This window comes from Arvicanthis niloticus, chromosome 12 (genome assembly GCF_011762505.2).
Source record: "Arvicanthis niloticus isolate mArvNil1 chromosome 12, mArvNil1.pat.X, whole genome shotgun sequence".
In the NCBI taxonomy this organism is placed as follows: domain Eukaryota; kingdom Metazoa; phylum Chordata; class Mammalia; order Rodentia; family Muridae; genus Arvicanthis; species Arvicanthis niloticus.
This window is the reverse complement of record NC_047669.1, coordinates 11,084,879-11,109,830: the sequence shown is the minus strand read 5'-3', so window position 1 is coordinate 11,109,830 and position 24,952 is coordinate 11,084,879. Positions and strand designations below refer to the sequence as shown.

General features: G+C 48.3%; 1 protein-coding gene and 1 long non-coding RNA gene across 4 annotated transcripts; one reads left to right on the top strand and one right to left on the bottom strand.

Moving 5' to 3' along the window:
* Positions 1 to 1,471: 1,471 nt before the first annotated feature.
* Bcl6 (BCL6 transcription repressor) lies at positions 1,472 to 23,754 on the top strand. Of its 3 annotated transcripts, none has more exons than XM_034515149.2 (10): positions 1,472 to 1,590; positions 11,687 to 11,725; positions 12,914 to 13,085; positions 13,830 to 14,051; positions 15,655 to 16,629; positions 17,174 to 17,358; positions 18,704 to 18,871; positions 20,350 to 20,480; positions 20,588 to 20,725; positions 22,543 to 23,754. In XM_034515149.2, exons 3-10 carry the CDS (start codon positions 12,925 to 12,927, stop codon positions 22,684 to 22,686), a joined length of 2,124 nt encoding a protein of 707 aa, XP_034371040.1. In that variant the 5' UTR covers positions 1,472 to 1,590; positions 11,687 to 11,725; positions 12,914 to 12,924; the 3' UTR covers positions 22,687 to 23,754. The 3 variants fall into 3 exon arrangements, with proteins under 3 accessions (XP_034371040.1, XP_076798849.1, XP_076798850.1); XM_076942734.1 differs by lacking the exon at positions 1,472 to 1,590 and adding an exon at positions 8,955 to 9,118; XM_076942735.1 differs by lacking the exon at positions 1,472 to 1,590 and adding an exon at positions 9,153 to 10,990.
* LOC143444019 (uncharacterized) lies at positions 13,092 to 16,443 on the bottom strand. The gene is made up of 3 exons (XR_013113498.1): positions 16,305 to 16,443; positions 14,276 to 14,455; positions 13,092 to 13,253 (listed from the first exon to the last, which is right to left on the bottom strand). It is a non-coding gene; the product is annotated as an uncharacterized LOC143444019 (long non-coding RNA).
* Positions 23,755 to 24,952: the final 1,198 nt, after the last annotated feature.

Below are 24,952 nucleotides of genomic sequence, written 5' to 3'. Positions count from 1 at the left end.
GATTCTGCCCTGCATTGGCCTTTTAAAATAAAGGAAGAAAGAAGGGAAAGAAAGATTTTCCCCTCCTCCTCCTCCCCTCAGCTCCCGCTCCAGAGCCTAGAGGACCCGGCTGAGCGGTGCGCCTAGTTGTAGCACAGCCTGTACTAAATACACGCAGTATCTGTGATCCTGGCAGCCAGGCCTTTAGAATTCCCTCAGGCTGATCCCTTCAACACTTATTGAAGAGATTTTTTTTTCTTTCCCCGACGACCTTGAAACGAACCCGGGGGTGGGGGTTAAAAAAAAAAAGGAAAAATAATGTTCAAGACCTTAAGAAAATAGCAAAATACAAACATGTATTTGGCTTCACAGAATGTTGTAACAGACAAGCATCACACGTACCCACACACACACATTTCTAGCATCAAGAAATTTCCTAAGAGTCAACAGTAACCGAGTAAACCCATCACTTGCTGTCCTGGAAAGAACCAAACCAAACCAAACCAAATCCTTTTACATCTCTTTCAAGTGCAGGAAGGCTTCCCTTCAGTAAAAGTCCAAGAAGAAAGGAAACTGCACCAAGGGCGGCTGGAAGGGGGGGGGGGGGCAGTGTTGGAGGTTGAGGCTGTCATATGTGGCCCAAAATGTAAGCTTCTGACAATGGTATTAGGCTGAAACAGTGCATCTTTTAAATGCCTGAGAGGAGAGAGAGAGAGAGAGAGAGAGAGAGAGAGAGAGAGAGAATAAAACCAACGGATGACAGTTCCTACGATTTACATAACACCACAAACTTGCAAAAGGCAAAAATCAGAAGCGGAGGGGGAAAAAAAAAAACAACAAAAAACCCTAAATCATTAAATACAACAAGGAGCAACCCCAAACCACCATCCCAAAAGGAACCCCCGCCCCAACATACTTTGTCCCAAATAAAAAGAAAACAAATGAACCCACCGAAAACTGCTTGGCAAATATTTTTCTCGTGGTGCCTAATATTCTAGCTGGAAGGAGCTGTGGTATTTATTGTTTTCTCCCTCACTCGCCTCTCTAAACCTGCCTCTAATATACTTGTTCTAACGGCTCAAATCTCTTGCTCCCTTTCGTGTACTTAGCTCGAGGAGCCGAGTTTATGGGTAGGAGAGGAAGAATTAGCCCCAGACCCCGGGAAAGCGAAGCGCACTCCCCCTCTTATGTCACCGAATAGCAAATTAGTTCTCAGAATTCCAGAGGCCGAGCTTTGCTACAGCGAAGACGCCGACGTCACGGAGGAGGAGCCCACGTGACGGCGGCGGAGCGGGCCGTTCCATCAGCGGCCGGGGACAGGGAGGGTCTCCTTGTAGCCTCGCGCCCCTGCCGTGGGACCCCCGGTGTTCCGGGCGGCAGTGCTGCGGGAACCCCGATCCACACTCTAGGGCGGCGAGCGGCGCGGCCCCGAGGCATCCTGCCGGCCGGGAAGGCGCCGCGGCGCGCGCTGCTGCCACCGAGTCCTCCCCTGCTGTGGAGCAATGGTAAAGCCCGCAGCTCAAATTCCGAGAATTGAGCTCTGTTGATTCTTAGAACTGGGGTTCTTAGAAGTGGTGATGCAAGAAGTTTCTAGGAAAGGCCGGACACCAGGTGATTATTGCTGTTGCTGCCGCCGCCGCTGCTGCTGCCGCCGCCGCCGCTGTTGCCGCTGGTGCCGCTGCCGCCGCCGCTGCTCATGATCATTATTTTACCTTTTAATTCTTTTTTTTCCGCTTTTGCCAAATGCTTTGGCTCCAAGTTTCCTATGTGTATCTATTGATATAAATGTATCTATTTATTGATTCTAGCTGTCAGGTGTTAAAATAAATGCCGAAGATCAGCCCCACGTCTCTCCCACTGTAGGATCTAGCTTTACGCATACGTATTCTTCTTCTTCTTTTTTTTTTTCTTCTTGCTGTCTCGGAGCGCCTCGGCCGCCTCGGGGAGGCTGTGCCGCCCTGCCCGGTGTTGTTTCGGTGTTTGGAGACGCAGGGGCGCGGGGCGGCGGGCGCTGGGCTGCGCGGCCTGGGAGGGCGGACCGCGGCGGCCCCGCCGGCTTCGCGCGGCTTGGCTTGCTTTCTCTGCTCGCTTGCAAACTGCCTTCCCCGCCGCTGCCTCCCTCCCCGCTCAGTTCTCCCGGTGCCCGCGTTGGCGGCCGTCCACCGGCCCGGGGCCCCGCACAGTCCCTGCCTTGCACCCGAGCCGGGAGTCAGCGGGGGGAATGCAAGCCAACTCCTCGGCTGGTTGTTTTATTTTCCCTTTTCTTTTTGGTCATAAAGCCAGATGAAGTATCGTGTCTGCAGTTTCCTTTGAGAGCCGTGATCTTCCCAAGGAGAGACAGTGTTTTGGGGAGGCTTCGCTTGCACGGGGGGCGGGGACGTTGAATACTTTGAAAATTAGTCTTTCTTGGTTGGAGTCGAGGCAGTCGGGAACCCGGGTGCGCTCGGTCTGCCCAGCCCGAGGAAGGAGGCTTGAAGGCGGGACAGGGATTTGGGGGGGGGGGGGCGGCGAGAGAGGGGTGCGCGGTTTTTTTGCACCTGCGGCGCTTTCAGCGTGCGGGACCCGGGGGGTCTTGGCCAGCCTGCCCAGAGCTCGGGGAGGTGGAGGGATTTCTGACGGCCGCGGTGTTTGTATTTTGGGTGCTGCGTGACTCTGTTGGCTCTCAGCGGTAGTTCCCTCCCTTTCCTAAATTTAATTTCATTTTTTCCCCCTTGGTGCAAGCTGTGTTTAAAAAAAAAAAAAAAAAAAAAAGGCAGCTATGGCCCTGAGTATAGCGGACGCCACGCTTCAGATTCCCAAGGTCCTTATTTTGGGCGAAGGAAGAAAAACAGAATCCCAGCCTGCGTTCCTGATTTGCAAGATCAGGGAGGGAAGAAGGGGCACTTTGTGATTCTGGCTGGGGGACCCGGGATGGGAGGAGCGGGTGCGAAAGGGAGATCTTTGTGAGTGATTTTGCGAAAAAACAAAAACAGAAACAAAAAAACAAACAAACAGAAAAAAAAAAAAAACAGATTGCGAGGTTGGTTGGATTTGCAACCTGTGGCTCTCCTCGAGGGAATAAGAATGGGGAAAAGCGGCGGCGGCGGCCCGGGGCGGGAGTGGGTTGGGAGTTGGAACCTAGGAAATCGCTGCCCGGGGGCCAGCGGGAGCTAGAGGCCACCCCTGCCGGAAACGGTGAACGTTAAATGTCTTGAAAACTGCGGGTTGCGTTGCCTGTATAATACTGTGTTATTGGAACCCTGGCGAGAAATGGAGGTAGTGTTGCAAAAAATGAGTTTTAAAAGTCCCCCATGAAAAACAACAGCACCGAACAATATATATATATGTAAAATAAATAACCTCTGTGTTGTGCTCCCTCTCATAGAGATTTAGTTTTTGTGCTAGGGATAGTGAGAAATGACCTCAAACCCGGCGCTGGAACTCCAAAGGGATTACAGGGTCGTTGACTGCAGTAGGGACAAGCATCGCACCCCATCCCCTAAGAAGTGATTTTATCTTTGTCCTTTCTTTTCTTCAAACATTGTATAGTTATCCGAGGAAAATATTGCAGTGCCAGTGGATATTACTATCCACAAAAACAGAAAAGATCAAGGACTGGAAGAGGAGGCGAGAGAGAGAGAGAGAGAGAGAGAGAGAGAGAGAGAGAGAGAGAGAGAGAGAGAGAGAGAGAGACCGAGACCCTCTCGGAAGACTATTTAGAAATACAGTTTGTGGCTCTGAGCTTTACCGCTGGCTTCCTCTGCAGTTCGCTGGTTTCCCTTTTTCTTTGCGAGGTGTGTGTGTGTGTGTGTGTGTGTGTGTAAGCAATAAACTACTTTAAAATAGGGGAGGGGGCAGTGTGATCCATCCGGAGACAGGTATCTATTTTGCTCACACTTAACTACCAAGAGCCTTTGGCAGGCACTTGAGCAGGACATCATAAGCCTGCAGACCAAGTTGAAGTTCATCTGGCCCTAGTCCACACGCTATTCCTGGAGGTAGCAGACATGAGTTCACAGGAGTTAGGTGAAATCATATTCTTCTTTATATACCGATTTTAATAAAAGAAGGAGAGATATTTGTCCCCAGGGAAGAGGAAATGGAGAGAAAACACCAGGAGATGGACATTTCTCTTGCTAAAAAGGACTGCAGTTGAGTCCCGAGGCCAAAATAGAAAGCTGTAGTTGGATACCTCCACCCCCTCCACCCCCCACCCCCAGTTTATAAATAGAAGTTTCCAGTATCCTATTTGGAAGAATTTCTTTTCTAATACTTCCAGGCGTTGTGATTTTAAGGATCTGTTGGTAGTGTCAATAAGGCTAGATGCTGTTCCAGACAACCAAGTGACTAGAGCAGAGACAACCAGGAAACGGCTATTCACTAACTACTCTCTTCCTTGCCTCAGTTTTGGAGGGTTCACAGGAGTGTTTTCTTGAAAAGACTAATTTCTTCTGGGCTTGGTGGTCAGGAATGGCATCCTACATTTCTAAGTTGCCGTTTGCTGAGCCCCGAGGAGTTCCAGTTATGGGTTGAGTAAATGCCATGTCTAGATGTCAAAATCTTTCCTTCCCTCTGTCCCCTGCTGGGGATATCCCCCTCTGTTGTGAAAAAACTTAAGTTTCAGGGGAGGTAGTGCGGCAGCGCCACCCCTTGGTGAGTAACTATTGGTAAAAGTCAAATATTTGAAAAATAATTGTGAAATGAGCGGAATGTGCTTCCCCCCCCCACCTCGAGAGATTGAAAAAAAGAGAGAGATGAAACTTTTAAAATCAATACTTTGCAGTTATTCTCTCAAATAAGATAGAAACACGTTGTTTTCCAAACTAGTGTGGTGTCCTTACAGGCGATGTACTTCCCCGTAATTCAAGGGACACACTTGCAGGAGTGGAGATGAGGTGGGATAGAGTTGTCTCTTAGTAGCGACTTCTCTGGATTGATGTAGCTATTTTCCCCTTCAGACTTGACTTCAGGTACCCGCAGTCGATTGACGGTCTGATTCTGAGCTAAAGAGTATTTTTTTTTTTTTTTTTTTTTTTTTGGTGTGTAAAACCATAGAACTGAAAGTGTTGCAGTTTCCCCGGGGGCCCTGGTGGCTTGTGTCGGAGTGATGGGGGAGAGGTTTGTGGACCGCAGGGAGCAGCGGTAGGCTGGGCTGCAGCCTTGTGAGACTCAAAGTAGCGTGGCGCGTGCCGGTTTCCTTACACTGCGCAACAAGTGGGACCGCAGCAGAGACGCGCGACTCTGCACACTGGCTCTGCTGGTTAGCTTCTTTTCGCTCCTTCTAGCCCTTCCTGCTTCCCAATTACGCACCAGTAGCACCTCCAAAGACCATATTCTGTTCGGTTCCGCACCCCTGCTTTGCTCAGTGGGTGAAGGGCTTACCTCTGGGCCCCCCCCCCCTTCCTCCGTGGGTATGGATCATGGGGTTATTCCTGACTTTTGCTTCCCTCCGCCTTCCTCCCGCGTCTGGCTCGCTGTCTCTCTCTCTCTCTCTCTCTCTGTCTGTCTCTCTCTCTCTCTCTCTCTGTTTCTCTCTCTGTTTCTCTCTTTGGCAAGAGTCTCTCTTAATACTTTCAGGTGTGGTTCTTTTTGAACGCAAGTGTAGCCAGCTTTGAGGAAGGGACAAATGGAATAGTCAAATGATGCGTTTAAAGCAGCTCCTGAAACCGTATGGTGTTAGCTAGAGGCATGAGCATCGGAAGAACGGAATTACATCTGCTCAACTAATTGTTTTCCGACTTCGGTTTTGGAAGCAACGCCCCCCCACCCCCCACCCCCAACCCCACCCTCAAGAGAGACAAAAAAAAAAAAAAAAAAAAAAAAAAAAAAAAAAAAAAAAACCCGCTGGTCAGGGTTGCCAGAGTGTAGAAGGCTATGGTAACAGGGTGATTCTTGAACGGACTGAGTCCGCCACCTAGTGGTTGGTCACGGTCAAGGTTTGCGCCCGGAGCGGTGGTCTCTGGATTCTGATCAGACACTAGGACTGAGAAGGGCATTCTCCAATGAAGACAGCTTCCGACTTCCAAAGTTTTGATGAGGCAGATGAAAATCATATGCCCATGCCATCCACATCCACAATTTCTCAGCCATCCATCAATATCTGTCTCAACTGAGAAACAGTACTTTCTTTAAGGACATTTGTGGCCTCTCCAGGTAGCAGAAGGATTGTGTCCAGACTCTCAGGAGCTTTAAGGTTTAAACTACTTCATTGCAATTGCGGACTCAGGCCTAACAGTAAGTTTCTGAATTTCAAAGAATTCATCAAGGGAGTTCTTTCCAGTTCATCTAATAAAAGGGGAGAGCAGTTAAACCTTAGGTCACCGGAGTCTCCAGTGCACACTGGAAATGGTTCCCTTTAGCTTAAAGTTTTTGACAATAGGCATGGAAAGGTTACAGAGGTGTGAGGGGGTGGGGCATCTCAAAGCTGTAGTGCATGCTTGTTCTGAGAGTTTGAGTGGCCAGAAACTACTTAGTCTAGTTGGGGTTGTTCATCGGCTTTCTGTAAGCTTGAACTCCGAACTCACTCTCTTTTCACGTAGTTTATCCTTTACTTAGTGACCTGGGGAGAAATCAGGTGTGTGTGTGCGCGCGCGCGCGTGTCTGTAGGGGTTGTGAATAAATACAGCTTTATTCTTTGAGAATTTGTACCCCATCTCCTCCGTAGTTTTCTTTCTCAAAGCTCTTAACGGAGATGGCCCGCTTGCACCGACGCACTGGCGGCCTCTAGTGGCGTCCTCAACGCAGAGACACAGCTGTCGTCCCCTCCCCCTTTACCCCACCCCCCACCCCCCACCGGGGCGGGGAGGAATCCAGTACTTCTTCTATCACTGCGGGAGTTGTCCCAGGCCGCCGCGGAGAAATGCGCCTCTGTTCGGGTTGGAAACGAATCTGGGGACGTGTCTGAAGCGCGGTCAAGTTTGACTCATCCCTTTCCAAGGACAGTTAGTGCCTTCCATTTTCATTAACGTGAATAAAGACCTTGGCTGACTTCTGTCTAGATCGAATTTTAAAAGGCATTGTTTGCTTGGGGAGACGATGCCTCTCTTTCCTGCCCCACAGTACCCCGCCCACCCCATTGCCGATCCCAGTCCAGTCAGGAGAAGGGAAGAAATCTCGTCTGAAGGACATGGTTTGCTGGCTTTGTCGGCAGGCCTTCTGGAGGCTGTCTCGACCAGGCTCATGGGGAGCGTTCCTTCAGCTCTCCAGCTCTTGATGATAAAACACATCCCTTTATTTTATTGCATTTCCTCGAAGCTTGCAGGCTAGCAAGAGCTCTGAGGCAGGACACGTAACAGAAATGAAAGTCAGGACACAAAGTCCTCTGGTTAGCTCACGCAGCTGCGGAGTCCATCACACTATCAACTTCTCTTTTTATCTTTTGTCTCATCCCGGCCCAGAGGAAAGAGCACCAATATTGTCCTTCCCTACCTCCAGAACAGAAGCAAGGCTTTGACTCTACCCATTATCGCCAGAACAGGGTGGCTAGACCTGAGCAGCCTGTTAGAAAAGAGCGCTCCTGCTGGAGTCCAGAGGCATGTTTCGACGCGTCATTTCCAACGCCCCCCCCCCCCCCCCCCCCCCCCGCCTTCAAACTCCTTGTCCCTAGACAGTGATTTACATTTTAAGAATCCTGCTTAGATTTTTTCGGCGAGTTATTGGAGTTATTAGATTACCAATAATCCAACAACCATCCTAGGTAGAGAGAAGTGGAAAAGCGTTCTCTAAATCCAGACACTGGCCAAACTAGGTCAATGGGAAGGAGGGGCGGGGCGAGCAGCCGGCTATAGTTTCTAGCCTTGATGGAGCGCTCCCTCTAGCGTTAGACAGAGATAAATACACCATTATGATTGGGCTTCCAGTAAGTGCGAATGGTAACTCCACGGATATTCATTCCTGTCCCATATAAAATTCCCTTTATCACCGTTAGCCCATACCGAGGGACAAAGAAACAACAAAACAGGGGACCAGTGAGAGCCCATTTCTGGGGTGCGAGCCTGATCCCGCCTCTATTGCTAAAAGGATGTACAGTGCCAGGATGCTATCCGTTACTTTTAGGACTGGACCGAGGTTGTGCAGACAACCCCAAAGGCGTTAGGCTGCAGAGAGCACGTTAGGCTACAGAGAACCACAGGGGGTTCATTTCGGGGAAAGCGAGGAAATCCTGCCGTGTGTCAGAGCTTGCACTGGCATGGGCCCTGTGACCTAGTCTCCACGGTTTCAGGAAAATAAGACACTGAAATTCCAGAGCCTGTCTGCCTTCAGCCTGGTAGCTCCAGCTCTAAAGAAGGTTGGGCGGAAACCTCCCCTTTCTTGCCAACGTAGGCGGAAGGGGCTTTCAGTTTACTTTTCTTCCAGGCTTAGTCCCTCAACCCCCACCCCCACCCCTATCCCCCCAAAAATTCGGCAAGGTTCCTCCAAGGGTAGAGATTCTTAGTCCCGGGAACTCAATCTTTTTGACTTTCTTTAATTTCTCACCTACCCATTCCCTTCTAAAGCACGGAAGGAGGTAGTAAGCAAGCGGGCAGACAAAAAGAGAAAAAAAAAAAAAAAAAAAACAAGAAATAATATCAAGACCCTAAGACAAACAACAAAACAAAAGCAAAGGAACAGCAGTTGCCAGAATAGGGCAAAATACATTCTGACCGTCCCCAGACTCTTGGGCTCCACTCTCTGTGGCTTTTAGCTTGCTGTGGGGCAGGGATGGGGACGGTGAAGTAGGCCTGGAGCCGGGAACCAGTGTGGACAGCGGACTTAGGGGAAAAGTGTGCTCTGTCCCTGGCCAGCGCTGTGCAGCCAGCGATCCCGGGCTGGGCTGTCAGGCCGCGGCTTCCTGGAAAGTTACTTCTCGTTGGAGACTGCACTGGGCAGGAGTGTTCTGTGAAATCCTTAGAGCTGAGATCGACTATGTTCCGGGAATGAGAGGGCTGTTCTATTCCCCTCGTGGCCCCCTGCTTTGACCGATTAAAAGGAAAAAAAAAAAAAAAAAAAAAAAAGACACACAATGTTAGCTACCGAGGTGCATGAAAGCATTTATTTGAATGTAACCAAATTAGCTGCTACAGTCCTACCACTCGGCCCCAGCCGAATCTTCCCGGGCTTCGAGGCGGATGGGCAGCAGTGCCAGCCGATCGCCAGGGGGTGGGCGGTCCCAGGAAGACAGGTACAGCTAGGTGCGGTGAGCCAGTCTGCGCAAGCTTGCCAGGCCGTAGGGCTGGGGTTTGTGCGGGTGTGTGTGGACAGGCAAGTGCGAGCTGCCACTCCACCCCCCTCCCAAAAGGGAAAGGATGAAGTCCTTCGTATTGGCTCTTGTGCTCTCTTCCCCTCGACTCTCAGATATTCTCAATTCATTCTCTCTCTCTCTCTCTCTCTCTCTCTCTCTCTCTCTCTCTCTCTCTCTCTCTCTTCTTTCTGTCTCTCTCTTCTTCTTTCTGTCTCTCTTCCCTTCCATTGGAAGCTCCTTAAGTAAAGCTGCCTCGTTCAAAGTACACTAGGAAAGTGCCCCAGGGAGGGAAAGGATGCATGGATGGTTAGTTGGGGATTACTGAGGTTGGACTGGCAGCTTAGAGCGAAGACGGGATTCTGGCTCGGCTGTCCTTGCCAGCATGATTCTCCTTGGGGTTGTTTGCATAGAACTTTGTTGGAGAATGGTTTTGAGATCTTGGACAAGGGCTTGTTCTGGGAGCCTCACTTTCCTTTATAGTGAATCCTGGTCGTTATAAAGATGTCGGTCCAATGATGACTAGGAGAGGGATGAGTGAGTTGTCCAACAAACAAGATGAATGCTGGTGGAGCTTTCAGCTCTACAGTGTCTGGGGGGAGGTAGCATTCAGGTTCAACATTATTAGCCCCCACCCCGGGGAGCTGTGGAACCTGCTGAGACCAGTTTGCTGACAGAGAAGTGAATCTGTTAAGAGGGATGAGTCCATAGAACACAGCCTGCCCTTGTGTGAGTACATGTGCTTTGTTGATGGAGACAGGCTTAAGGTAAAAAACCCAAGGCCAGCCTGTCGGAGGACATGGAAGGGCTGCCTCAAGGCCAGCATGTCGGAGGACATGGGAAGGGCTGCCTTTTTTGTTGTTATTGTTTGTTTGCTTCCTTCCTCATCTGGAGTGAGTCATTACCACCCGTCCTGGTGAAATGGCAAATCTGGGCTTCCTGTGGGTTCCAAAAGTCTGACTGGAAATCCACAAGTGGTTGAAGCTCAGGCCAAGGATTCCAGAAGGGTTTGTGGATCTCTTCCACGGGGAAGCAAGGAGAAAGTTAGTAAATAAACTTCACGTGTCTTTAGCATTTATTTTCAAAAGAGACAGTCACTGGACTTGGGTGACTACCAAGTGAAATCTTTTTACTCACTCTGAATTAGGAAGAAATAGATTCCTTTTGTTGTTTTCTGTCTCCTCTCTTCCCCCATTTCCTACCCTAGACCCACTTACTCGCACACATGTATTAACCTTGAAGCTGGAGAGATTTAGTGACTGGCACTTGGGACCACAGAGAAATATCTGAGTGTTTGGTTACAGACGCAAAGAAACCTCCCATTTTAGAGTGCTCATTTGGTGAGACTCAGCGGCATGGAATGGGGCAAAGTTTGTGTGGGGGAAGGAGCTTTAAACTGAGATTCACCCACCTCAGGGTGCTGCTGTCCTGTGTGTTCTATGGCACGTAGGCTGACTTGGAAAGTGGACAGGAATCTGAGCCAGAAGACCTAGGGCCAGGCCATCAACTATCTACATGGCCCAACATGACCTCACTGGCCTTAGGCCCCTTTACCCGGAAAGCAGCTCTGAAGGGCTGTGCTGTTTAAATGGGAGAGCAGAGTTCCAATATATTATGGCTCAGCTTTTGCAACCCGCATTTGATCATAAAGGAGATTCTCGCACCTTTGCTTCTAATGCTTTTTGTTTCAGAGAAACCAATTTGGAGAGAGAACATATTTCATTAAATCTCTTGAAGGCTCCCTGGCCAGTTCTCAGATAAACCACAGAGTTAAATCTTTCACCAGCCGGGAGGAGCTCAAGCTTGGAAGCTACGGTCAGCCCTCTGTCTAGTTTTAGACCTGGAAACAGAGGGAGGGAAAACTTTGAAAAAGAGGGCAAAGATACCCAAGGAATGCATAAACATGGTGTCTCAGGTTTTATTCTAGAGTTGGTATTCAGTCTGAAGCGTTCCAGAGAATCAGGAAATACTGCCTGGCTGTTTGTCCTGAACAAGTCATTTGAACCCTGAGTCTCAGTTTCATCACCAGAGAAATAAGGATGAAGACATTGGCCCTATCAGTCTTGTGGAATCATTCTAAGACTTGAAAGATAATATTTTTAGCAAAGGTTTGAATAGCATCCAGTGTTTTTAGGTCTCTGAAGAATCATTATCATTAATATTGAAAGAACTACTTCTTTTTTTTTTCTTTCTCATAAACTCAAATGGCCTTTTGATGTATATATTTTTTTTTACCCTAAGAAAGAAAATACATGTATACAGGTATATGTAATTAGTGTCTGCAATGGTATCTCTAGCACTAAAGATAAGACATTGTTACCAAATGGCTTTGAGTGCCTGTTGTTTCTGTAAGAACTGAGCTGGAATATGTTTGTTAGCTTGTGGGAAAACTGCACCAGCTGGCAGGCTGCAGCTATCAAAGCAAAGCTAGCTACGTGTGTCCTAAAATAAGACTGGAGTGGACAATCTTACACTCATTTAGTCAATCTCTGCTTGCTCTCTTCTTTGCAGTTTTAAAGCAAAATTTTGGACTGTGAAGCAAGGCATTGGGTGAGTAAATCAAATTATATGCTATAAAATGTGTAGGTTTGAGTTTTACCCGTGTGTGTGTGTGAGTGTGTGCATGCGCATGCACGTGCGTGTGCGTGTGCGTGTGTGTGTGTGTGTGTGTGTGTGTGTGTGTGTGTGTGTGTGTGCTTGTCTGTATATGCACTGGGTGTGTATGTGTGTGTGCATGTGTATGTGTGTGAGTGTGTGTATGTGCTTGTCTGTATATGCACTGGGTGTGTATGTGTGTGTGTGTGTGTGTGAGTGTGTGTGTGAGTGTGTGTGTGTGTGTGTGTGCTTGTCTGTATATGCACTGTATGTGTATGTGTGTGTGTGTGCTTGTCTGTATATTCACTGGGTGTGTATGTGTGTGTGTGTGCATGTGTGTGTGTGTGCATCTGTGTGTGTGAGTGTGTGTGTGAGTGTGTGTGTGTGTGTGTGTGTGTGTGTGTGTGAAGTTTGCCACTTTGACTTGATGAACAAGGAGAATGAACTCTTTCCGTACAAATCTCAGGTCTCAGCCCTCTGGCCCTTCCCTAACTGACTTCATACCATTGTCTGTATGGTATTATTCGTTCCTGTATTCATCCTCAGTTCAGGCTAACCTGGTGGCCTATGCTGCCAGGATTGTGTGAGTGCTAAGTACTCAAACTATTGAAGGAAGCAACTCACAATCTCAGAGCATGGGATGAATAGTGAAATGACATACCGATAAAAATAGCTGCACTTTTTTTTTTTTATAAGAACTTATTATGGTGTAGGCACATATTTCTAATTTTAAAAACCACATAGGTATTGCTGTTCCTATTTTGGAAAATGAAAGCTCAGAAACAGTAACGGCACACTCCAAGTAACAGAGCTGGTGAAAGGCAAAGCAAGCTGGGTAACTCTCCAAGAGTGGTTTTCTCTGTTGCAACACACTCAGTTCCTCTCAGTGCTTGGCAGAGTGTTTGGTGTGAGGAAAAGCACTTCACAAGCAGCCCTTCCCTTTCCCTTTCCCTTTCCCCTAAAGAGCTTTCATTCTTCCCATTTGACAGCTATGAAAAGGAATGTCCAGAAATGGGCTATGAATTGTCCACTATAGACCTGAGTTGCACTCGAAAGCTTATCAGGCTAAGCCATCTGCTTGGTACTCCTGGTAAGCAGGGACTAGGTTTTCAAGGAGTAATAGGAGTTTTAACTTCCATTCAGGGAAACACAACATGGCCTCACCGGCTGACAGCTGTATCCAGTTCACCCGTCATGCTAGTGATGTTCTTCTCAACCTTAATCGCCTCCGGAGTCGGGACATCTTGACCGATGTTGTCATCGTGGTTAGCCGTGAGCAGTTTAGAGCCCATAAGACAGTGCTCATGGCCTGCAGGTGAGTGGTCTTGGCGTGAAGGGGGACTGCAGAAACGGGGATGCTCAGATTGGCAGCCAGCGAGATGAATATATAGGTCATTCTTTGTGTCCGAGATGACCTTTCCTTAAAGCCACAGTTGAAGGGCTACTTCCTGGGGAAGGCCTTGGCTCATTTCTGGCAAGCCACCTAGAGTGAGAATTCTGATGACAGTCATTTTAATATTAACTGACTAGACAGCATGACCTGGAGGCATGGCTTAGGATTAGACTTGGATCTTCTAGGAATAATTGACCTTCTGGTAATCGTTGGACTTTGTAGCTATCCGAGGCCATGGAGTATAAATATGCATATATCACCATGGTCCACCCCCAACTGCTCCTCACGCCATAGACTTCTAAAACTAAGGGTACTGTGATAAAGCAAGGGAAATACTCACACCAAACACATGAAGTAGGAGTGAATGAATGCTAAGTGAGACAAAAGAAAAACAGCACTGTGGCTCCAAGACTATCTCCCATACTCCTCCAGCTCAGTTTCTCCATGTGTAAAGGCAGAACATGGTGGTACAATCTTGCAAGATTAGGGAGAATGCCAGTTAATGTAAACTTGCAAAATGCTTCAGGAATTGCTGGCATCTGCTAAGGCTTTCCACAAGTAGAAGTTATTATTAAGTGCCACAGAGCTTTGGGATCTGGGCTCTGGGAAGACATGACACAGAGATGCTTTGTGACCACTCTGGTGGCAACTCTGTTTGTTTTACAGTGGCCTGTTCTACAGCATCTTCACTGACCAGTTGAAATGCAACCTTAGCGTAATCAATCTGGATCCTGAGATCAGCCCTGAGGGGTTTTGCATCCTCTTGGATTTCATGTACACATCTAGGCTCAATCTGAGGGAAGGCAACATCATGGCTGTGATGACCACAGCCATGTACCTGCAGATGGAGCATGTTGTCGACACATGCAGGAAGTTCATCAAGGCCAGGTGAGCCACTACCTAGGTAGAAGCTGTGGATGCAGGAAGGATAGTTCCAGATCAGAAATCATGCATGCTGTGATGGCCTTGATGACATGTGACACCGCCCTTTCTGCTCTTTATCCATGTGTTCTAGGCAGCCGCCATTCCTTGCAGCAGCCCAGATGTATGTCCTGTGTACCCCCACCCACCCACCTCCACCCTACGTCCCTTTAGTCTTTCTTCCCACTCACCTTGCAAGGCCCAAACTGGAAGCCTTTTTCATGGACCGTTTTCTGATGTCCTCGGCTCATCTGTGTTTGGCAGGCAGCATTTTGCTTTTCCTTCCGACCTTCCTTCTCCTAACACTTGTCTGTATCTTAGGACTCCTGTAGACTTCTATTGTAAACCATTTATGTATGTGCCTTCATTCTCTACGAAAACATGGGCTGTTTGAGCTTACAGTTAAGTTACGTTGTTTGTTCCTCTCCGTCCGTCATCATGCTCATGTTTGGGAGGACACTTTATGAATAGAATTGAGTTCACTGGGTCTAACCCTTTACCCAAGGGGTAGGAAACAGTAACATTATCAGAAGACGAGGATCCTGAGAGTTGAGGAAGTGAAGAGCCTTGCTAAATGGAACAGCTACTTGAGGCTTACCTCCTTCAGAACCACGTGACTCCACAGCCTGCTTTCTTACCAGAAGGGATTTCTAGTCTATATATTCGACCACTTCCAGGATCTAGCAACTCATGTTCTCACAGCCGTGCCGTCTACCACGGGTGGCTACAAGGTCCCTCTCTACAGCCTCTTGCAGCCTGGCTCTGTTACTGCTCACTTTCTGATTCCAGCCCTGCTCGTGGAGAGCCTGTTGTGCTGCCCTACTTTTTCACCCACACAAGTCCCTTTAAGTACTTGCAGCCAGTGTTTTGGTCTCCAGTGGGTGATAATGGCGGCAAGCTCATCACTGTCATCATTTGGGAGTGCTTTACACAGGCCAGGCCTTGCGCTCTGAATGGTTAAGCAACTTGCTCCAGGTCAGAGCCGGGTTTTGCAAATCAGGCCAGGCTGCTCCAGCGCCAGGGCTTTTGTGCTGGTCACTGCCTGCTCCCCTCCACCAGCCTCCCTGTGAATCTGCTGAACATACAGGGCAGGTCTTTTAGTTGATACACTCTGAATGTATAGTACCACCAGTGTGTACATTTTTTCCTCCGAGTTTCTGTGAGTATAAAATGGCCTGCTTTTCCTTGCAGGAGTTTTGCATATGTGAAATGAGAAGGGCTTTGAAAGCTTTACGTAACCCATATAATTTTTACGTAACCCTTATAATTCTATTTAATCAGAAGACTTACAGTTTCCAAGACATGTACACATATGGGCCTCATGTTTACAAGACCATGCCCAGTCAAACACAGATTATATGAGTACCTCTTCTTCCTCGGTTTCCCCAACCATCCCTCAGATTGCTGTACTTCTGGGTATAATGCCCTATACTTCTGTTTTCCTATTCCAGAGTCTCATCTCCCATGCCTAACTGACTCAAGCACAGATGTGGTTATATAACAGTGTCAGTGGAAGGTCATCTGTTTAACAGTTCTAATTTTGGGTCTTTCTTTTTCTAATCCCCCACAGTGAAGCAGAAATGGCCCCTGCACTTAAGCCTCCCCGTGAAGAGTTCCTGAACAGTCGGATGCTGATGCCCCATGACATCATGGCCTATCGAGGTCGTGAGGTTGTGGAGAACAATATGCCACTAAGAAATACTCCTGGGTGTGAGAGCAGAGCTTTTGCCCCTCCTCTGTACAGTGGCCTGTCAACACCACCAGCCTCTTATCCTATGTACAGCCATCTCCCACTCAGCAGCTTCCTCTTCTCTGATGAGGAACTACGAGATGCCCCCCGAATGCCTGTGGCCAACCCTTTTCCCAAGGAGCGAGCCCTTCCCTGTGACAGTGCCAGGCCAGTCCCTAATGAGTATAGCAGGCCAGCCATGGAGGTGTCCTCCAGCCTGTGCCACAGCAACACCTACTCTCCCAAGGAGGCAGTCCCAGAGGAGGCTCGGAGTGACATACACTACAGTGTGGCTGAGGGCCCCAAGCCTGCTGCCCCTTCTGCTCGGAATGCCCCATACTTCCCCTGTGACAAAGCCAGCAAAGAAGAAGAGAGACCCTCTTCAGAGGATGAGATTGCCCTGCATTTCGAGCCCCCCAATGCACCCTTGAACCGGAAGGGTCTGGTTAGTCCCCAGAGTCCCCAGAAATCCGACTGCCAGCCCAACTCACCCACAGAGTCCTGCAGCAGCAAGAACGCCTGCATCCTTCAGGCCTCTGGCTCCCCTCCAGCCAAGAGCCCCACTGACCCGAAAGCCTGCAACTGGAAGAAGTATAAGTTCATCGTTCTAAACAGCCTCAATCAGAATGCCAAACCAGAGGGCTCTGAGCAGGCAGAGCTGGGTCGCCTCTCCCCTCGAGCCTACCCTGCACCGCCAGCCTGCCAGCCGCCTATGGAGCCTGCGAACCTTGATCTCCAGTCTCCAACCAAGCTCAGTGCCAGTGGGGAGGACTCTACCATCCCCCAAGCCAGCCGGCTCAATAATATCGTTAACAGGTGATTTCAGAGGCCCTATGGGTCTAAGGTCAGGGGCTACCCGAACGCAGTTCTGAGGCCTCAGAGCTTCGGATGGATGCAGAGTGCAGGGCTGTTCTGTTTGTCTGTCTGAAATGCTGGGGGGGGGGGGGTGAGGAATTAGTATCAGAGTTAGCCTGAGTCAGGACTGACCGTATTACATGGAGGTTGTATTTTTCTTTCTTTCTTTTTCTTTTTTCATAGCAAGAGACAGCATTCTCTTGTGTGGGAGAAAGTTATTCCACAAATCCCAAAGGCACTTCCTATGGTCTTGATGGAGCAGGGAACCCCTCTTTTAGACTAAGAAAGGCTGTGGGCTTTGGGCCCCGAGGAGAAGCAACTGGGCCTGGAAGTGGAAATTGGGCATTTGTTGACCAGTAGAAGAGGGCTCTGAGTCTTAGAACTCCAGAAGGCCATTCTGGTCTCTGGACTTGCCTGAGAGACACACAGAGAGAGGTTAGCACGGATACCAGATGGTGTCTCACGGCCCCAGATGAGTGTTAAGACTTCTTTTTCCTGCCCACAGGTCCCTGGCAGGCTCGCCACGAAGCAGCAGTGAGAGCCACTCGCCTCTCTACATGCACCCCCCAAAATGCACATCCTGTGGCTCTCAGTCCCCACAGCACACAGAAATGTGCCTCCATACTGCTGGGCCCACGTTCCCAGAGGAGATGGGAGAAACCCAGTCAGAGTATTCGGATTCTAGCTGTGGTGAGTCTCTGTCTCTTCCTCCCTCTCAGTGCCCGGAAGGGAGGCTCCTCTGTTCCCTGGCATTTGTGTGCTGCTGTCTCTGGGACATGACCCAGGTTAGAAATCCTCTGGCATTCACCGGCAATAGTTACCCTTTCTATCTCCCAGGAACTGGGCTGACTCAAGCAAGCCCAGGGTTTAGGTGCTGAACTGGGATAACTACACTCCAGCACAGTGTAGTTAGCCTGCAGGGCTGCTGGAACCCTCAGAGCTTTCTCAGCCTGTCTGTGCCTAAACTACTGTACTGAGCTGGGTGCATGGTAGCATTTCCCTGGTTGGTTGTCAATTCTCTGTGGAGACTGCTGGCCTTATTCATTAATGCGCAGGCCTCAGTAGGGTCCTAGAACAGTGGAGGTACTAAAAAAAAATGTTTGCTGAATTACGTTTATTGAACTAAATTATTAAATCAGCATTTCCATGTAGCCACTGTTGGCTCCCTCAGTTTTTAACCTGGTAAAATGCCTCACTCTTTGCCCAGCTCTAGTTACCGTCTTTTATGACCCAGGAAATATATAATCAGGATTAAATTACACTGATATACCATTTTCAAAAGATGATGAAAGAATCAAGAAGTGGCTTTCAGTGAGTCGTTTGGCACAGGGTCACAAGTCACGGAGCATAGGGGCTGTGCCTGCCTGTCCCCAGATGATTTTCTTATTCTGCATTCCTGTTCCTGTCCCTGGGCCTCTGTTTGCCTTTCTGCCACCATTAGTGTCCTAGGGTTACAGATGGGCTTTGGAGACAAGAAATTCATATATGTGCAGAGATGATTTTCATCATCAATCCCTCCTGGGGGGACTGAAAGGATAAATGAATTAGATCTGTGTCTCACGGCTCCATAATTTGTCATTCTTTTTCTTCTCCATTGTATGATGTGTCCCTATGAGTGGGCAGGACAGGGCTTATTAGCTTTGCTTAGGAGACAGAAACACAGAGAGCCTTAGAGAGGTAAAGCGTCTTGCCCCAGGGCTGCTATGTATGCATAGAAGTTGAACTATGAACCGGTATGTAAGGCATCTCAGAGCTCCCAGAGGAGCAAAGCAAAGGCTTCCTCAAAGCAGCGAGGCCCTAAGGAGAGTCTCTGGAGTGGAATGTGTTGACCTTAAGAGTCAATCTGTCTCCTGTCTCACTCTTCTCTGACCAAGACCTCTAAATGCTAAGAAAAATAAAAGTCCCCACGGGTCCTATGGGTTCTCATAAATGTTGAGAAGGAGCCAGTGAAACATTGACAGAGTTCCAGAGGAGGGAGGTTTTCAGCTCTGCCCTGTCTCCTCATGCTAACATGCCATCCCTCCACATCCTGCAGAGAATGGGGCCTTCTTCTGCAACGAATGTGACTGTCGTTTTTCTGAGGAGGCCTCGCTCAAGAGGCACACGCTGCAGACGCACAGTGACAAACCATACAAATGTGACCGCTGCCAGGCCTCCTTCCGCTACAAAGGCAACCTCGCCAGCCACAAGACCGTCCACACGGGTATGGCCTTGTCCCACACTGGGTGCTCCATCATCAGTTACAGACAGTGGATCTTAGGACAAACCTGGGGACTTGGTTGGAGTGAGGCAGGATGAATGCCCCACCCTGGCTTCAACTGGGGCAACAGTCCTCAACCTGAGGGTCTTGACCTCTTTGTGGAGGTCAAACAACCCTTTCTCAGGGGTCACACATATCAGATATCCCACATATCAGATATTTAGGTCATGTTTCATAACAGTAGCAAAATTACAGTTACAGATTAACAATGAATATAATTTTATGGTTGAGGGTCACCACAACATGAGACACTGTCTTAAAGGCTCACAGCATGAGGAAGGTTGAGAACCACTGAACCAGGGGATTAACCCTGTCTTGTCTCTGTCTCTCTTGTTGATCTTTGTGTTTCCTCTGTGGTTTTGTCCAGCTTCTCCGACTTTGCTGGGGTTCAAAGTATTAATCTCGGTGGTTGAGTGAAGAGATTAATGCTGATAGAGGCAATGTGGACTGGGGTTTGGGTAAAGCCAGCTAAAAAAGAAAAGCTTCTCCAGGTCAAGGACTTATCAACCAACTTCCATTCCTTTCCCCAGGATGCTTCTCACAACCTCCTTGTTGTGAGCATTAATTAGCTCTCAGACCTTTTGGTGGCCCCATTATCCCCAAAACTTTCCATGGTGGAAGGCTCGGCTGTAGATTGGTTTCCTCTGCCCAGCCTCTGCTTAGCCCCACACCCTGCCTTGCTAGCAAGTGGAACACAGCTGTAGTTGCCACAAGCGGAAAAGTATGTTCTGTGAGAGAAACTGGAGCAGCCTGATAGTATCTCTCTGGTGAGTGAGTGGATTATTGCATCAGTCTGGCCAAGGGAAGAGCCAGAAGAATCTTCTCAGGGCTGTCTAAATCAGCCCTGCTCATTCAGAGAGGGAGACAGAGGCCCAGAGAAGGGCTTGCCCAAGCCCTACAGGCAGTGACCCTAATGACAGTGGTGGTTCTGCAGGTTGGACTTCTTGAGACTTCCCCCACCGCATCCCACATAGAGAGTTGCCACCCCACCATGCCCAACGGCTTCTTTCCTGGCCTTGTCTTTTGCTAGGTGTGTTAGTGTGTATGGCAGGCACCTAGATCAGTGGTTCTCAACCTGTGAGTTGAGGGCCCCTGGGGGTTGAGTGATCTTTTTACAGGGGTCATCTAAGGCCATCAGAACACAGACATTTACACTATGATTCAGTACAAGTCATAACAGGAGCGAAATTACAATTTTGAAGTAGCAACAGAAATAATTTTGTGATTGGAGGAGGGCCATCCCAGCATGAGGAACCGGATTAAAGGGTCATAGCATCAGGAAGTTGAGAGCCACTGCCCTAGATTCTCCCTCTGACTTCCCTGTAGGGAAGAGAAGGCATATGTGGCCTTGAATGGAAGTTAGAGTCAGCGTAACACCTCCCTTAAAGATGGTTTCCCTTTTCCATTTGTCTTGTCAATAGGTGAGAAACCCTATCGCTGTAACATTTGTGGGGCGCAGTTCAATCGCCCAGCCAACCTGAAGACCCACACTCGAATTCACTCTGGAGAAAAGCCCTACAAGTGTGAAACCTGTGGAGCCAGATTTGTGCAGGTGAGCAGGGCAGCGTGGCCAAGGGACCTGTCGGGGATGGGCACCTGGTCATAGGACAGGCAGCATATCCTGTCAGCATATCCTCTCAAGCTGTGCTCCCCCTTCAGGTGGCCCACCTCCGTGCCCACGTGCTCATCCACACTGGAGAGAAGCCGTACCCCTGTGAAATCTGTGGCACCCGCTTCAGGCACCTTCAGACTCTAAAGAGCCACCTGCGTATCCACACGGGAGAGAAACCTTACCATGTATGTAAACCCTGTGGCTTCTGGCTGGCCTGGGAAGGAGCCAGGGTGGTGGTGGGGTATATGGATAAAGTGGACAGCAGAGTTGCTTCCTCCAGCCTCTAGTGAACAAGCGGACCAGTGGTCAGGAGATCTAGACCTGATTGTCCAAATTCCCTTCTTCAGCAATCCCAGGTCTCAGCGTGTTCATCTCTGACGTGGAGGCATTGGTCTGGGTGTCCTGGGCCTTAGGAAAGGAAACATAGACTTGGGTTAACCATTCATTCTACAAATGTTTTCTGATCCAGTATACCTCTACACTAGATATGTACGTAAGAGCACTGACGGTATTAAAGGGAGCTTAGGAGTAGGAGAGCAACCAGAGAATTATGGCAAAGAAGCCCCCAAACCAGAACACACACACACACACACACACACACACACACACAGAGTTTCAAGAAAGAGCAGGCTGGGACCAAAGGGTGGTTCAGCAGTTAAGAGCACTTACTGCTGTTGCAGAAGAGTATCAGGTTCCCAGCACTTGCATTAGGTGGTTGATAACCACTTGTAAGTCCAGTTTAGGGTGTTCATCTCCCTCTTGTGGCCTCCCCAGGTACCTGCATGCATGTGGCGTCGCTATTAGAATACATGTGTGCAAATAAAAATAAATTCAAAAGAAAGAGCAGGTGCCCGCATGTTTAGTGCAGTGCTGAGAACAGGACTGAGTAAAATCTAATTGGGAATGCAGTCTCACTCATACCTTTACAGATTGTATAAGGATGCTTTGAGGCCTTCATGGCCGCACTTCAGGTGCTGCTGGACACAAGAGCGAACAAGAACGAGTCATTGAATGGTTCACTGGCACCCGGATGGTACGCGGTCAACGCGTGCCTTCTTCCATTGGCTTGCTTCTAAGGCTTTGAATGAAGATCTTTGTACTTGCTATTTGTTTCTTGGCAAATTAGCTATGTTCATTCACCCTGAGTGCCTTCTACTTCCCTCACCTGTACATTGATTTAGAAAGTAGTGCCTACGTCATAAAGTGGCCATGTTTAGAGAACTAATCCATTCCTTGCTTTGAGTTTTTCAAGCACATAGCTGCGTCATGAACTGCTAGAATTTTAGTCACAGAGGCAGTAAGAGTTGAAAGTGACATTTGGATTTTATTGGCCCAATCCCTTACAGAAAGGAAAGCCAGTCTTGATAGATGATATGACCAGGATACACAGCAGTGGGTAGCACAGGTACAGGGGACCTATGCCATTTGGAAAGAAAGAAAAGCACCTCCCAGACTCAAGAATCTCCATGGATTTATGCCATTTAGTTCATGTGTACGGTTGCAATCAGATTGATTTCACATTTTTCTGAAGGTGTGTTCTGCTAGGTCATAGGGGAGACTACAGTGTTTGGATGAGAAGTACTTCAAAGTATTAGCCAGCTGATGAAGACATTAATACACTGGACAGTTGTGAGGCAAGGATGAAAATTTGAGAGCTACAAAAGATGGATTCTTTTGTCTTTGATTCAGAAATGTTACTAATTAGAGGAGTATACATCTGAACTTATCTTTTGGATAAGACTTGTAATCATGCAGTTAAGTCGGGGGAGGACATCTCAAGCCCAAGGGACATGTGAGCTGAAGGGAAGGCTGAGGCATTTGCACAATGTATACTTAACCTCCAGTGGAAGCCAAGATTTGCATGGGTTCTAAGTCTGCCCTTTGAGAGGGAGGAGCTGCCTCCACCCGGCCCTCACAGAGATGTCTCTCCTGTGGGCTTTTGAGCACAGACATGTTTCGTGGGTGGATGGCAGCTAACACGTTGCTTCTGGTGTCTCTTCAGTGTGAGAAGTGTAACCTGCACTTTCGTCACAAAAGCCAACTGCGACTTCATCTGCGCCAGAAGCATGGCGCCATCACCAACACCAAGGTGCAATACCGTGTGTCGGCTGCTGACCTGCCTCCGGAGCTCCCCAAAGCCTGCTGAAGCATGGAGTGTTGACTCTTTCCTCTCCAGCCCCTTCTCAGAATCTACCCAAAGGATGCTGTAACACTTTACAAAGGTCATCCCATGATGTAGTGCCTCTCTCATCCACTAGTGGAAATCATAGTTGGGGTGGGGGTGGGGGCGGGGCTTGAGGGACCGGGAGCCAAGGCAAGCTCTCCTTCCCACACTGCCATAAAACATTAAGAAAATACTATTGCTTCTTCTCCTATGTGTAAGGCAAACCACGTCAGCAAAAAGCAAAATCATTTTCTATATCAAAGTAGGGGAGAATGCAGAAGTTCTGACTTGACAGGTTGCAACATGAGGAATGTGAATGTCCTGTGGGAACAGAGATCTCTTTTGTATGTAAATGTGTATTGTTTTAAAAGATAAGACTTCAGTATGTTGTCAAAGAGAGGGCTTTAATTTTTTTAACCAAAGGTGAAGGAATATATGGCAGAGTTGTAAATATATAAATATATATATATAAAATATAAATATATAAACCTAAAAAGATATATTGAAAATATAAAACTGTGTTAAAGGCTCGATTTTGTATCTGCAGGCAGACACGGATCTGAGAATCTTTATTGAGGAAGAGCACTTAAGAGACTATTTTAAGTATTGCGTCTGTATAAGTAAGAAAATATTTTGTCTAAAATGCCTCCGTGTATTTGTATTTTTTTGCAAGTGAAGGTTTACAATTTACAAAGTGTGTATTAAAAACAAAAAGAACAAAAAAAAAAAGCTTCAGAAGGAGAAATGTATACTTTTGTTCCAGTTTTCAGTTTGTACATACCTGTAACGTGTCCTCACGGTGCCTTTTTACACGGAAGTTTTCAATGATGGACAGGTGTGCGCCATCCCTTTTTGAAGTGTAGGCAGACACAGGGACTTGAAGTTGTCACTAACTAGACTCTCTTTGGGAATGTTTGACTCCTCCCACATTCTGCGTCATGCTTGTCGTTATAATTACTCCGGAGACAGGGTTTGGCTGTGTCTAAACTGCATTAGTGCGTTGTAAAATATAGCTGTACAAAACATAAGAATAAAACATTGAAAAGTTGAGCTATCGGAGTGGATCCAGCCTCTTTGCTCCAGTGGGAAATGTTCTAGAAGGGGGAGGGGCCACTGGCCAGTGAGGTGTGGGAGAGGAGCCTGGCTTGAGGGCCAGACTGGGGTTTGTCCAGGTAGCTTTCTGCCTATTTTGGTCCTGAACACCAGGATCAGCTGCAGAGCTCAGACACTGGGCCTGAAGGTCAGGTAGAGTCTCTGAATGGACCCTTTTCCAGCTCTGAGATCCGTCTTAATAACTTCAGTCCTTGATCTTTAGACACAAACATGTCATAGCCTCTCCCACCTCTGGGCCTTAGTGCTTTTCTAAAGTGAGAAGTCCCATCTTGGCTCTGGCTTTAGAAACAAGTTTTTCTTTGCTTGGCTACCCAAGGCATCTGGCTGAAGCCACACACATGTCTCAGCATCCATGCGTTTGGAGTCTCCTGGGTGACCGTCAGACATTTACAGACTTAAAAGCTTTATGATTGGCCAGAGGCCAAGCAAGCCTCTACCCCAGGGCTGGAGCTTAGCCACCTCCTCCTGTGTGTGTCAGGTCACTATTTTTGCTGCAGGTCTCTGTCCCAGCCCATCTAAGAGTAGACTGGATTAACAAGACCATTTATGAATCTATGATTCAGATGTAAGTTCACACTGGCCTGCTTTGGCACCCGCTTGTGTTTTACCTCAGAAAACCCCAAGGACCAAGTATGATTGACAGGATCTGAGAACTGGGAAGACAAGTGTGGTTCTGGTAATGGGCCCAGAAGAGAAAGCCTGCATCCCCTTCCTGTTCCTGGGTGGCAGTGGGGAGGGAACGCGTGCCTACTGGTCAGCTCCTGGCAGTGGCTTTACTGCAGTCTCTGGGCACGTGTTAAGAAGCTAGGGGAGCTGCCCACCCAAAGCAAAAACCCCAGAGAGAGCTTCAGAAAGTCACGCCACCTTCTGCCAACCGCACGGCCTTGCAGCTCAGGTTTCCTTTGAAAATGACTTTAAAGAACTTGCCAGCTCAAGGCCTCAACTCACCCTGTTCTTTGAAAAGGGAGAAAATGATCCCTCTGCTCCCATAGAAACCTGGCAGAAGAACTTACAGAATAGACAGCTTCAAGAATGACAGTTCACAGGCCTGAGGGAGGCTGGCCCCAGGCTCCTTTTGCTCCTGAGAATCTGTTTTTGTATCATTACTATTTATGAGGGAGACGGAGGTGCAGAC